We start from the raw sequence: 15,356 nt of genomic DNA, 5'->3' as shown, positions 1-15,356 counted from the left end.
AGGACATTTGCCTCATCATCACACACATGTACACACCCAGGAGCTGAGCTCTCGTCCTGGGTATTTACATGACATTTTATTACTATTAAATTATCATTTACATTTTATGTAAACAGGAAATCTGTGGTTCCTTTCTTTGAAGCTCCTGAGCTTTATTCTGCACACTTGGTTCATCATTTATTTACACACTTTCTCGTTTGATGATGTCTCCGTGTGTATTTGTTTCGTTGTTTTATACAATGACAATAAAGAGTCTATTCTTTTCTACAAGCAAATATAAAACCAGACACAGACGTTAGCACAAACCAAAGTCTTTAATTTTCTCCTCCGACAAACTGTGGACAACACAGATATACAAGATAGAGGTATCCAAACATGTCAAATAACAATATTTATTAATATCATTATTGTAACATTAATAACATGGAATGTAGTACTCTCCATTCACATTCTTTTTTTTAACTTTTAGTTTATTTTATGAAACATGTCAAATAAATAAATAACTATATCATCTGTCTCTGATACCTATATGAATATATTCTCTGAGTGAAGATGAGCAAAAAGGATGGCAGAATGAACAGGCTAAAGAGAAGAATGGAGGGTGTGAGCTTTCTACCTTCCTTCCCATCGACTCTGTCCTCGTACGCATTCAGCTCCCGCTCTCTCTAGCCCTGTCTCAGTCGAAAAACACACACTCGTTCAGCAGAATGTGTTCAAGTGCATGTTTGTGCGTGCAAAATGCTGACACTTTCTTTGGAATCGGACACAAGCAAAAAAAAAAAACAAAAAAAAACATTTCTACCGTCTCTGACTTGAAACTGCTTTAATTTGCTGCCTACCCTTTCTCCTACGAGTGAAGTGGGTTAAAACAGAATGATGACAACAGGTAAATCACTGCATCAGTCACACAGATGGCTCTTTTTGTTATTTGCAGGTCGGTTTCATGTCTCGATGACAAGACACACACACAAAACAGGAACATCAAGAAGCACCAACGGCAGGAAAAGGAGAAGGGGGTCCGCTGAAGGCCAGCTACTCCGAGGAGAGGAGAAACCTCCCTCCTCTTCTGTAGTCCTCCTCTTTTCCTCCACAGTTCATTGAAAGTGTTATTTTGTGCCACTGTGTCTGGATGTGTGTGTGTGCGTCGCGTTGTTTAGTCTTTAGGCTGTGCTGTGGTTCTCCAGCTCGGAGATGATGGTGATCAGGTTCTGGAGACCGAAGATGTAGCCGCTGTCCTGGCCCTCGTGCACCACGCTGTCCTCGCGGTAATGTCTGCAGGTGGTGTGGGCAAAGTCTATCATCCTCACATCCACCACGGGGCTGCGGGGGTCCGAGCGCGACATACGAGTCTGACCGACACCTGAGCCCCCGCCGCTGCTGCTGCTGCTGCTGCTGCTGCTGCTGCTGCTGCTGGAGCTGCTGGAGCAACTGCTGCTGACGTCACTCGACGTGGAGGAGCTGTGATGGAAACTGAACGCACCTGCTACTTCACCCTCTCCCTCCTCCTCCTCCTCCTCCTCCTCCTCTTCTTCTTCTTCCTCCTCTTCTTCCTCCTCCATTTCTGGTTCAACCTCTACCGCCTCCTCCTCCTCCTCCCCCTCCTCTTCCTCGTCTTCTTCCTCCTCCTCCTCCTCCTCCTCTTCTTCTTCAGACAGTCCGTCCTCAGTGCGTCGGCGTGTGTGTTTGCGGTGCGGCGCGCCGTCGTAGATGATGAGCAGCGAACTGGAGTAGAAGCGGTACGACTCGCAGGCTTCCAGGGCGGCCTGCATGTCTCTGAGCCTGCGCAGCACCGGGGAGAGGAGTTCGCGTCGCAGGCGCTGTCCGCTGTGGAAGAACTGGTACAAAGCGTCCTTTAAGTCTTGCAGGGTCAGCTTACGCCCGTGGTACTTGTTCATGAACATCAGCTGGCCCGTGTCGGATTGATACACCTGGGGAGACGGAGAAACACAAAGAAGTTAGAACAATTGATTTTTGTGTCTTACTTTAGTTTTGAGTTCAACAACATGGCAGTGAAGGAAAAAGAAAAAAAAAAAGTACAGACCCCCGCCACCAAATAATCAAACTGCTACTAGCGACCCACCTGCATGCCACAGAGACGGACTCCTATCGAAGCTGACGTGCTCTGCTGGCACTTGCGGATCTGCACAGCCTTCTTCTCCTCCGTGGCGTCATCTCCGTGCTGCCGTGTGCCCATCTTCAGGTCCAACACACATGGCACCGTGTGCCGCCATGTCAGGTTCTCAAGCAGGATGAATTCTGGGAAGTTCAGTCAAGGAAGAGAGTCGAAAAACCACGGCCTCCTCACACACTCATTACAGAATCTAAGCTTTTCTGTGCACTCACTTCTATCCTATGTCTATGCCGATGTACAGGCATGTCAATGTCATAACAAGTAAGTGCTGTAGAAAAGCGACAGGACAAAGACGCTCCTTTCTCATTAATGTCTTAGTGTTGAGGTGTCCTGGTGGCAACTGGAACTGTGTCTAGCCTAAAACTTCTCAACAATAAATCCTCTCTCTGTTTACTGTGACTCTGAACGTAGGCAAATCAAATAATCTTCAAAAAGAAAAACAGCAACGGGGCATTTGTCCGTCAGTGAAAGGATACTGTACTGGTTGCGGTGTTTAGCGTTCTCCTTCATCCTCTGCAGTTGTTGCTGGTGACATTTGAGACTCCAGGGGTTGTGTTTGAGCTGCGGGACGGCGTTACTGTGACTGCGCTCCAGTCTGCAGTAGAGCACCTCAGCCTGCTGCAGCCACTCCAGCTCCACGTCCTCCTTGTGAACGCTGCAGACAGCAGAGAGGGAGAGATCCAGTTAGTTATGTTTGTGAGTTAAAGTTGAGTATCTGTGTAGTCGCTATTAAACTGTTACATAGGATGTGAAGTGGAGCCTGCACACGGACTTGCATCCTTTTGTTATGTAAACCTGAGACTGTGACCCTCCCTCTGACTGCCTAGGACAGGGTTCACTCGCTCGCTGTATTTAGAGACTGTTTTTCCCTCAGGCTGTATGTGTAAGACAACGTGTGCGTCATCAGTCGATTAATGTCTTCAGACAGCAGCTTTTACAATTCATGGAAAACTTGACATTGCTTTAAATATACCGTGGTTGTGTAATACTTCTGCATTGATCCACACATCATCTTCAGTTCAATAACGGTATGGAAGTGACTCACTTTGCCCCCCCACCATCTACTTTATAATGGTAACAAGTCCCTGAGTGTTGCTGTTGTCTGCGCTGGGACATGTCCCTGCATCTCACCTCTTGTCCTTGTCTTTGCGGGAGTGGCGGCTTCGGCCGTCTTTGCTGTAATTTTCGGTTTCCACGAGCAGCGACGAGGTCACCACTTTGCCCCATTTGAGCATCTTGCTCTTGGGCTCGCAGTCGACCGAGGGGTCTTTGTTCTCCAGATCTGCTGCCGGGTCCCTGTGGAGCGGGTAGGCGATGAGGCACAGGTTCCCTTCTTCATCTTCCTCGAAGCTAACGGACACCACACCTGAGACAGGACACAGAGGAGGGCAGAGAGACATCTGTTAGACATCGGTGTCATGGAGCAGTGAGGAGAATGTGTTAATCAAAACAAGCACATCAGGCCTTATTCCTATTCCTCCTTAACAGTTATATTTAGAGAACGGCTTTTGTGTACGTCCCACATCTCTTCTGAGACATTCGCCCCCCCAAAAAAAATACTTGAACAAAGTGACGAGAGAGAATGGGACTGAGCTCTCGAAGGCAACACAGAAATAGATAGAATGAAAGACCAAAAAAAGGAGAACAGAGGAGGAGCTTGTCTGATGGAAATACACAGAAACAAATCAATCTCTCTTGAGCAGGTCTAATTCTAACAAGCACACAATAAGGTTGGATGAATAATAGGCCAAACACAAATAGTGTGAGGATTCAAAACTTCAGCCAGAATTCTGTTTATTTATCACAGTTTTACCACACAAAAAAAAAATATGTTTTACATTGCAGAGTAGAGTACATATCATACAGACAAAATGAAGCATCACCCACATGTGCAGTGAAAAACGAATGTATGATGTAGGCAAGGTGCTCACTTCAGCTCCAGACAAAGAACATGACAAACAAGAGCCAGAATAACAGCAAAAATTCAGCCAGCTTACATTACAAAATTGTATTAACTCAAGCTAATTTTCAGTTTCCTCCTTCAGTATCATTAAGCCACACCCTTCCCTCCTCAGTTTGTCATAATTTGGCTGAAGGAGAAGCCACGATTAAGTGGAGGAGAAAAGGACAGAGAAAGCACAAGACAATCAAGATGAAGAGGTCGAAAAGCGGCCATGAAATAAATATCCTGGCACAGTGTAGAAAAGAGAGGATGATAATCTATTTTAATATCACCCCATGATCACATGATTTTTTTTTTTTTTTTTTTGTATCTCGGTGTTTCTGAGGTGAACTGAAGCAGGGCTTTTAGAACAATCAGAGGAAAGTGGCGGCCGTCTGTATCACCTTTCACTCCTCTGCTGGGGACACAAAGGAAACAGCTGAACCGGCCCGTGATAACATTAAAAGGGGACGTGCTGTGGTCGGAGGAGATGGAGAGCGATAAAGACACATTGCTAAGCTTCCTGGGACCCTGCAGATTCTTGTCTGTCCTCTATACGTCGGCCTTAACGATGCTACTCACCTCACTGCGGCCTTGAACCCTCACAAAACCTGCAGAGCTTGTTGAAATATGTTTGACATGTATATGTGACATGAAAAACTAGTCTGTGTTTGCTAAAGTCACTGTGTGCGTTTCATTTTTGAAGAGGGTGTGGTGGCTTCAGTCAGGTTCGAGGACCAATCCACAGAGATCTGAGGACATTGCAGAGCAGACCTGTGCCGATGATGACGTTTACAGCTGCGGCTCTGAATTTCTGGATGGCAGCGACGGAGAATCTGACAATGTATAATTTTCAACCAGAAAACCAAAACGTCCTTACACCTGCTCGCCTCGACTTACCTGTGTTGGTGCAGCCCCTGCAAACAGGACACACAGTTACCGTGGCCTGTTTGCAGAGGCCCACCTGCAGTCTCAGCAGCAGCACCCTCCTGTGGAGCAGTTTGGTACAGGCTGCTGGAGGGAACCAGTAAACAACACTGGAGCAGGTGTGGGGACCTCTGTTCCCTAACAATCCTATATTTACACTTTACGTAGAACCCGCAAAAATGCTAAGCGCGTTTGCAACACCTGTTTTCACTGACTTGTACCAATGGTAATAAACAAGTAGAGAGATGCATAACAACACAACACGACACAACAGCCACGACACTGGTTAGAAAATGCAGGTTTTCTTTACCTCTGTACTGGGGGGTGAACTTCCTCATCGCAGCCGGCAGACTCTTGTAGAACTGATGCTCGCGGGGAATCAGGGGCTTGCAGATTGTCTGCTCCCCGAAGCGCAGGACGCAGGAATGTCCCCCCACCTGGTGCACAAAGGGCTCAAGCATCACCCCTTTCTCCATGTAGCACTGCTGGTGCTGCAGCTGATGCTGTAGCTGGTTCTGCTGCTGCTTTTGCTTTTGCTCTGCATTCATGGCCTCCTGGGCCTGAGCCTCCACGGCCGGACTCATCCTCCTCTGGCCCTGACCACACTACCGCGGGCATTAGCCTCCTAACGCACGCACACACAATGCGGTGGGGGCCCTATCTGGCAGGGACACGCTCACTCACGCACAACAGATCCGCAGAGGACTAGTCCTGGCGCCTTGCATGAATGCCGCAGGATTTTTGCAAGTTGTTCCCACAATGCCTTCACGGGTCTTTGTTGTTACGAAGATCTGCTTCGTCTGTGCTGTCAGGGATTCTGCTGATCGAAAACAAAGAACAGGAAGGAGGAAGCAGGGGAAAAACAGAACAAAAAACTGAGAGTTAGTGGGTGTTTATTCCTTTTCAACTCCTTGTCTGGCAGTTCTTGTAGCTGAGTAAAAAACAGAAAGTCCTTTTATGTCCTTAAAACGTTGAGGTTTGCACTAGTGCTGCAGCGGTGGATAAAGCAAACAGAGACAGATCCTGCTCGTGCCTCCGCTGCAGCCTGAATGCTCTCTAACAGCTGAGAGCTGGCTCATGACTGGTAAAGCTCTCACAAGCCTGACACTGGGCCCGCCCCGTCACAAGCAACCCACCAATCAGGAGCTTCCAAAGCAGGTTGTTGGGTGGTAACCCCTCGAGGGAGAGAAGCAAGCAAACAAAGATAGTGGTGGGAGGGGGGAGTCTGAGGGAAGGGGGAGAGGAAAGAAGAATAAAAACAAGGAGGGAGGGTGAAGCTGAACTCAGCTGTTTTTCTGTCTGTGTGACAACAGCGTTTAACAACCTGAAAGAACAGGCAGCAGAATTTCCTCTTGTGAAACGTGATGTGGAAGGAAAGGAATAGAAAAGGGGGAGGAAAGGAACACAGAGACTGTCATGCAATCCAAAGCACACTAACACACAGCTCACAACGGACTTGCTAACTATATAAAACCTAAGGCCTATGATACAAAGCAAGCTCAAAATACCCTGAATATATTTTCATCTGGCTTCATTAAGCATAAAAACTGCAACCACACTGAGCTGTCACTCAGAAGAGGTCATCACCTCGATAAGTCAAATCAGGTTTTCCCGAGTGTCTTCACAAAAAACGGCGCAGTGATTGCAGGATATGACATCGCAAATATGGACAAAGTTACTGGTAATAGAGTGGTAAATTGAAAAAAAAAATGCAACAACAACAAAAAAAGAAATGCATTCAAAAAATGCAAAAACAAACAAACAGATAAACAGATCAGGATAAAAATAACAGAGCTGTAGCTGCCAAATGTAGGAAGGACAGACTGCATAAGTTAATAGGCTTATAATATCACTGCCCCATAATTAGGGCACAAGCAGCAGTTTTGACTATAATTAAATTTATGTTTTCCATTAAATCAATGTGTTATTTCCATGTCCTCTTGTAGCATTTTGGACAATTTTAGCCTCATTCTTTCAGCTAGAACCCGGGTGATGTAAAATAGACGAGGGAGCAAACTGAAAATAAATATAAAAGCATTCAATGATTTAATGCTTCAATCAGTCTCTGTTAGACAGCACACAAATAGCAGCCAACAGGATTTTATTATATATAGCCGATAAATAATTACTCGATTTATGTTCAAAACTGTAAATCAACACAATATCCAGGGAACCAGGCAATATGCTTGACTTACTATTCATTAAAGTCTATAAATATACATATTGATAAACCAATGCATGGCTATAAACGTTGAGGATTTATAAATGTTGCATTGATCTTTTAAATTTTAAACTGTGGGATAAAATGTTTTGTTATAATATTGTTTGTTTTGACATTGTCTGTCTGTGTCTTGTTTTGTAATTGTCTATTGTATACGTTGCAGTTGTGAGGTTTTAAAGTCTTACTGCACTGTGTCTGTGTTGTGTAGGTACCTGCCTTGGGAATATGGATGAAGTAGAAGATGAAGGTGTAAATAGGAACAGAGAGGTGTTATGAAGATGAAGCGGGGAGAGACGGGCTGACGTGAGAAGGATTGCTGAGAGCTCGTGCTGTGGCCAGACTGGAAACTATAATCCTCATCTTGCACCCTCCCGGCCCTTTTTGACACAGATTATCATAGCAGGCAGAATAACATCTGATTAAACCAGTCACTCGCTGCCGTCTACATTCATGTGAGTCCAACTTTAAACCACTAGTGGGGAAACTACAACTCTGACGAGTTTATGGTGTAAATTTATTATCACTAAAACACTAAAACATATTATCCTCCTGAGTTTTTTTTTGTTTATATATGAGTGTGTGTGCACGACACGTACAAATGCGCATGTGTGCATGTGTACTGTACATTAAGTTGGTTATGCAGGGAACAGAGTCAGAAAGCCCAGCACTAATCTCTCTAATCCTGCCTCTTGGAACACAAGGGGAAAATAGGCCATGATGAGGAAGAAAGAAATAGCCACAGTTATACTTAAATACACATATGTTTTGTGTACATAAACATAAACAAAAACATAACCACAGCTTTGTTTTTTCATGGACAGAGAAGTGGGGTTGGGCTTTACAACTCCTCCGGGGCATCTCTAAACATGATGTCCCTGCTCTGAAATCTTTTTCAGTGAGCGTCTTCATTAATAGACCACTCTAACAAGAAAACAAGGGCTCAGCAGTGAAAGCTCCATCCTGTCACCTTTCATTCCCTGTGATCACTTATTTTTACTTCAGTCCAGGTGAACACAACAAACAACAGAGGTCTTGTCCCTAAAATATGCAATCACAGAGAGCTGTACAAGACAAATAGTTTGCAATGTAAAGAGACCAATTTTAAAAGTCAGGATAACATTTAAAACACTATAATGATACAGAGTTCGAGTGACGTGAGGGAGGAAAAACACAAATGAACTGCTCAGAACAGAACATGCAGAGAGGACTGTAATAATTTGCATCCACCTTGAAAAACAACACACGCTATTTGAAGCCGTAAGAGTTCAAGCGCTCATTACATCTCATCGACATCCACAAGCTCACAGTCCAGCTGGCACAGACAATAGGAATCATCATGAATGTAATAACTCAAACAAACAATAGATGATTTATGGTACGAGCACTGAGCAGTAAACCTTTGAATGACTGCGGAGGAATTTAACAGGCGCATGATGAACCGCTGTAGCTCACACTAGAGAAAGAGTCCAAAGGAAATGACATTGAGAAACAGAAAAAAGAACAGGGAGAGGGATGTGAAAGCCATGACCTTGAAAGAAATGGGCCACGTACGGCATGGGGCAGTTAGCATGGGGCTTTTCACAATGCCACTCTGGCGCATGCCAGTCGCAATCTCATGTGCGGCCAACAGAAAGTTGGAATCCAGCACAAGAGACGTGCAGAGAGGAACGCGGCTCCTGACAGGATCAGAGCTTTTCTAGCCTTGACAAAAGCAAGAGGACAGAATTTAATTAGTCTATCAAGACACATCAATGAAGCAACTTTGCCGATGAAACCAGTGAGAGTTTAGTCTCCTCTATGACAACAAGAAAGATTCAGGTCCAATTAGGAAACTAACACTGAGCTGGCTCCAGAAATGTCCACATTAAAAATTAATTTGAATTTCCACAAAACAACAACAAGTAACAGAGGGTCACAAGGACTGTTACCTTGACCGTTATGGCAGGAGAAAAAAACCTAGAGATGCTCACAGTTGAGGTCACTGATCCAATAATAGTTAATACATTTACAGAGCTGAGGACTGCTGCATTCTTACATACCAGCATCTCAGCTACCATTATTCAATGCTCATCTGCAGCTGTTGCCATGCAAATGTTATGAACAATAGTAAATGGACTGCATTTACATAACCCTTTTCTGGTCTTATTGACCTCTAAAGGCACTTGACAATGTCACATTTATGCCAAATATTCATAAACTGAAGGAACAGCCATCAGGACTAAATAGGGCTCAAGAACATTTCAACAGGAGGAACAGAGGATGAGACACAGCCACCAATTACAGAGGAACTATGCAGTAATTCTGATGGTTTAATAAATGACATGTAACTTGTTAGGAGGGAGAATACGGCGTCTCTTGGTTGAAAAACAACCTTGCGAGATTAGCGCCGCCCAGCACCGTGACACAAGCGTGCCCTGTAACCCGTGATCTCTTGTTTATGACAGATAAGACTACACACATCGTAACACAGTATATGAAATATAACGTTGTGTACCGCTCTATTGATTGTTTTCTCGCTGGCTTCGTTGTAAACAAATGCACATGGCCGGGAGGAGGGTTGGCAAAACAGCGGAAAAGCATAGTTCCCCTTTAAGGAAACAGCAGTTATCGCTAGATGAGCTAATTATCAGCAATTTATCGCCAATAAAATTGCTAATAAAGTCTTGCAGCGTCTATTTTTATAATAACACTTGGATCCATCTTTATCCTTGTAAACATGACTGGGTGCTAAACACTAAGCCTGCACATCACCTGCATTACAATAATACTCTACCTTAAATACCTTCCAACTGTGCAATATGATCTGCAATATATTTAGAGATTTATTCTGACTCACAAGTTATACAGACAACTGTCTCAACACCCTCGCCGTGATCAACACCTTCACTGACATCAAAGGGGTCACTTAGCAGATTTAATCTGTAAACTTTAATCTGTCAACAACAACAGTTCGGCAAAGGGGCCGGAGTGAGAGCAGGTAAGTCACCGAGGTTATCAAGTGGGTCGATGTTATATTGAATGAGGGCCGCAGCAGCTCCAGAGGGCTTTGCAGCACGTTCAGGCGTCCTAGAAATGTAATTGGCAGCTAAATCTGTATTAAGACGACCTGCAAAGAGGGAGATGTTTGTTGGACGTGAGGGGAGTGCAGGAAGGAAGGGTGGGTACAATTTGTCTTTTGCCCTTGTGTGGCCATGGACATTGGAGGAGGAGACTAATATGGAGGTGTTGAGTGAATTTAGATGTAAAACGGAGTGGAGATATGGAGGCATTAGAGAGGTATGTGAAGGGCAAAGTAACAAAGAGCATGAGGGTGCACCTCCAGTAAACACCACAGAAACTTAAAAATAGCTTCTCTTCAAGTTCATACATTCAGTAAATGTCTCCAACAGACATTGTGCATCTCCTCAATATTTTCCCTGGTTGTTTTGTTGTTGTTTTTGTGCTGTTGACCTTTTCTCCTGTGAGAGCCTTAGAAGATTTAGGGATGAGATGAATAATCTGAATGAGGTGGCACGAGTCTGGATTTACCTGTCTGATTTAGGCAGTGGCCAAGGAGATAGGTGTGTCAACTCCACACGTCGACTCATATTCATGTGCATATTCATGTGACCACTCACAACTCATGAGCATCACACACGCAGAAACAGAGCAACACATACGCAACAACAGCCACATACAAACACACACAAACACCACCACCAGCAGACATCAAAACAGCATCCTCACACAAAAACAAATTACTACGGTCACACACTAACACAGAAACACACCCCGCCCCCTGTTGGACCGGACACCTGGCGCGGGGTAAGTGGAAAAAGGCTGATCTTACCTGTGCGGTGATTTACAGGGTCATTTTCCAGACGGATCACCTCACATCACATCATGCCAGATAAACCCACTAAACAAATCCTCATGGGTCACCAAACACCTAAGCCCCCACTAAAAATACCACACGCTGTCTGCAATTCGGGCTGTGGAGTGGCTATTAATAAGCGCCGTGTGCCCCATGCCAAGTGAAAGAGACAAATAAACACAGGGGGGAAACAATTCGGTGGCTGCCACCATGTAAGTCACCGCTGAAGTCACATAGCTGCTGTCCAAACCCTGTTGACAGTTCCTGTCTATACCCTCAGCATTACAACAGCACAGATGTGATAATTCTGTCTCCATTGCGCACGTAAACACATCTAGAAACTTGTATGGCAGAGATTTGATCAAATGCTGGCAATGATGATAATAATATGAATTGAAGTAGCAAAAAAGACACCTAAATCTGGTCAGACTACTTATTTGATTGCATTAAAGCCTATAGATTCATGCCATACATGGTATAACTTTGACCACTCAAGAAGGGGCAAGACTGCCTCATGGTGTGACAACTGTGCATGCCTGCGTAATGGATGGGGGTTTCTGTATGAGGTCATCATCCCACCGGTATACACACACACACACACACACACACACACACACACACACACACACACACACACACACACACACACACACACACACACACACACACACACACACACACACACACACACACACACACACACACACACACACACACACACACACACACACACACACACACACACACACACACACACACACCTATCCTGGACCAGTTTCCTGTCTGACATCTCTAGTCAGTTCCTGCAGTGGGAGCATAAGATGTCAAAAGGACAAAGGAAAAGGAAATGGAAAACGGTGGGGAGATAAGGAGAGACAGAGTGGATAATGATGAAGGGAGTACACCAGGTTTTTGGCCCAATCGCTGGCCTAATTAACTGGTAAATGAAGCGCACCTCTAAAAATATCTTGATGTCCTGAATAAATCAGTCTTTTACATGATTTAGTGAGCTATCCCTGTTACCAATATTGTTAAAAACCTGTCAATTAAACTTGATAACAATACGGAACATTTTCTATCTATCTATCTATCTATCTATCTATCTATCTATCTATCTATCTATCTATCTATCTATCTATCTATCTATCTATCTATCTATCCTACAGTCCTCACATATAACAAATCCAGATTGTTCTGAAGAAAAAGGGAAAGTGCAAAAGGAAACTGGAATCTAAGATACTGGAAGTTCGTCATACAGAAGAAGGTGGAGTCTGTCTGAAACAAACTTTGGCAGGACACCAAAGATGAAGATAGATGATAAGGAAGATGGGTTGCAATTTGAGAGTAATGTGATTTGGAGCAGGCTCGAAAATCGGGGGGAGGGTAGGATTGGAGCTGCGAGTGCTAAGAGGAAAGGGGACAGAGAGGACTTAATTAGCCAGTCATTTAGAGCAGACTGCCAAGAGCAAGGGACGCTCTCCCACATGGTCTTTATATTCATGCTAAGGAGTTAGCTGGAGAAACCCTGTCTGTATTTCAAACACTTTGGATCTTTATGAATTTAAAAAACAATACCGGCTTCGGCTTGACAAAAAAATAGGATCAACTATGCCTCTCAGACTATATAAGGACGTCTTCCTTGCATCCCCTAATCCAGCCCTGCGCCAAAGTTTGTGACTGGATAGTGAGTCATTGAATTAAAGGAGTACTTATAAAGCTGTAAGACTCAGCGACACTGTACAGGAAACAGGGATGTGGACGTCACACACTTCCTGGATTTTAAGCTTTGTCACATACTTGAACTGTCCACACTTCTAAGAATCATTAGACAGAGACTCAGCTGACTTCGGTGACGGTCCATTGATACAATGCAGCTCTCGTCTGAAGCAAAACAGCTAAACCGGCTCTTACACTGCTGATGGAGTACAACACACCGTGGTTTAAATGCAGAAAGGAAATGTTCTCCATGGACTGACAGCAATGTGAGGCAGAAGAAGTACTGGATTGAATAAAATGAGGCCCCTGTAGTGTGATTTTTTTTCTGTTTTGACACGTATCAAATCAGAAAAGTGTACTATACAGTCACGTTAAACCTTTAATTCTTATGTTGTTTTGGCTCTGTCGCTCTCCTTTTCCATGGCCATTTGGCTGTGTTCCCTCTCTGCAGCTGAGGAAGGTCAAAGAGCATTGGCTCACCCCTACTCTTTAGTTCAGTTTCTTGGAAGTTACATAGATAGCACATGCAGAGCAGTCTCCTCTCCACCCTGACAGCACTATGGCATGGTTGCAGAAAAACCTCTGGCTGACTGCCTCACACACACATACAGACCGTGCTCAAAATCACATCTGCAACTCTACTCTGAGGAAAACAACAAGTTATTCTCATCACAAAATGTGGCCAACAGTTGTGCAGTGTATGGGAAGAGAGGAGTGAGTGGGTCTTTCCACGAAATCGCAGAGAACAAGAGGAGTGTCAGAAACAGAAACAATGTGATGTAATTGTTTCTGTTCTAAAATTGCTATTGCTGATATCGCCAAACATCAGCCCATAAAACATGCGGTCAGTTTAGCGAGATAGTACACAGTATGCACATGGATTCCTTCATGTCAGACTAGCCTGGACGAGGCAACGCTGCGGGCAGGTAAAGGTTAGGTCAACCCAGATGCCTTTTAAAGTGTCCCTGTGACTGGCAGGGACTTGGGTTACATTGTGGGAGCAAGTGATACCTGTCAACATATCAGTATCACAAGCCCAGAGTCAGGCTCCTAACTCTGCTGTATTGGGGCCGAAGCCTGCGTTCTGTTAGCCCTGACCATAGGGCCCTTGACAAAGTTGCATGTCAACAATATTCAACACCTTGTCCACGGTTTAACATGTGACAGCGAGGAGGACACTTGAAAGCGTGCCAGCCCAGAGGAAAACACAACATGTTGCAGTGGCAAAGACCAAGGCCAGCGGTGGATGTGTTTGTTTTGAATACTGTGCCTTGTGGTATATTTATCCAGCAGTAACTGATTTTATGAATGGATATTCCATAGCTTTCTCCCTACATTTTACATCGCTAAAGATTACACAGCCAGCACTTTGCCATTATTAAATCAAATCCAATCACACTTCAAGCATAAAAAGTATTATACTATTATTTTATTATCATAAAAAAATGGATATACATAAAATGTGAGTGCAATATGGGATCGCGCAATTCAGCGGATTGAATGTACGGTTGGGTGTTTGTTTTTTACTCTGTTTTGTTAACATTATTTATTAGCTAGCTAGCTATTTTTTAATGTTCTTTTACAGTCCCTTTTGTATTTATCTTGATGGTTGCACCGTCTTGTTTGGCATTTTTGAAATGTCGTTGTATATGCGACAATGACAATAAAGGATATTCTATTCTAAAGATGTGTTTAATAATTGGTCAAACCTCCTTTGGCAGCAGTAACTTCAAACCATCTGTTCTGGTGGCTGCTGCTCAGATCTGCACAATGTTTACGAGGACGTTTGGCCTGTTCTTCCTCCAGAGCTGCTTCAGCTCAGACAGTTTCTTAGGATGTTCGATGTGAGCGACTCTCTTCAAGTCATTCCACAGCTTATCTATTGGATTAAGGTCTGAACTGTGACTAGGTCATTCCAGCAGGTGGATTTTCTTTGTCTGGTCATTCTCACTACACTTTAGAGGTGTCCCACTAACCGTTATTCGCTGTTATACAACTGGTTGTTATTAAAGGAACAAACTATGCAAAGATTCATATATTTCCAGAAATAACAATTGATTTAAATGATGCGTGGTTGTCAGAAGAGGATGAAGGGGTGGAGAGAGGCCTGGATACTTCAATGTACACCTGAAGTAATGTCTGGACAAAGTAACGAATTAGTGTGCAGACCAGGTATATGTTTGTCTGTTGCTAAGCGACAGTTCCTTATTGGCTCCTGAAAACTTAGAGCTACCTGTTTGTGCATCCTGTCAGCCTTCAGTCAGGGGAGGATACTCCCATATCTTTGTTTACTAGACTGGATTGTTCTCATCTCAAGACTGTCACTTCGTGGGGACCAGTGATCTCTGTGTATTTGCTGAGAGACTATTTGCAAATGCTGCTGAATGAAAACCACAAAGATAGGCCTGAGTCTTTGTCTTTTTAAGATTTCTACAGCACCATGATCTGAAGAGAAAAGCAAATCAAGTCTCAAACAAGCACAGGAGGCTTTGTTACTTACTACACTGGTCTGACCTCCATGTGGATGAGGAGAAACTGCTCTTAAAGAAGAAAATAATAACATTGT

The 15,356-nt window shown here is 44.0% G+C and overlaps 1 protein-coding gene across 1 annotated transcript; it reads right to left on the bottom strand.

Annotated features, from left to right (window-relative positions):
• Positions 1-299: 299 nt before the first annotated feature.
• On the bottom strand, positions 300-6,035 carry LOC310986586 (inositol hexakisphosphate kinase 2-like). The gene is made up of 5 exons (XM_083972545.1): positions 5,311-6,035; positions 3,263-3,497; positions 2,608-2,786; positions 2,081-2,256; positions 300-1,928 (listed from the first exon to the last, which is right to left on the bottom strand). Exons 1-5 carry the CDS (start codon positions 5,582-5,584, stop codon positions 1,161-1,163), a joined length of 1,632 nt encoding a protein of 543 aa, XP_083828671.1. The 5' UTR covers positions 5,585-6,035; the 3' UTR covers positions 300-1,160.
• Between the last annotated feature and the right edge of the window lie 9,321 nt (positions 6,036-15,356).

This window comes from Trachurus trachurus, assembly GCF_905171665.1.
Source record: "Trachurus trachurus genome assembly, chromosome: 5".
Taxonomy (NCBI): Eukaryota; Metazoa; Chordata; class Actinopteri; order Carangiformes; family Carangidae; genus Trachurus; species Trachurus trachurus.
The sequence above is the reverse complement of the archived record's forward strand: the minus strand, read 5'-3'. Positions and strand labels throughout refer to the sequence as shown.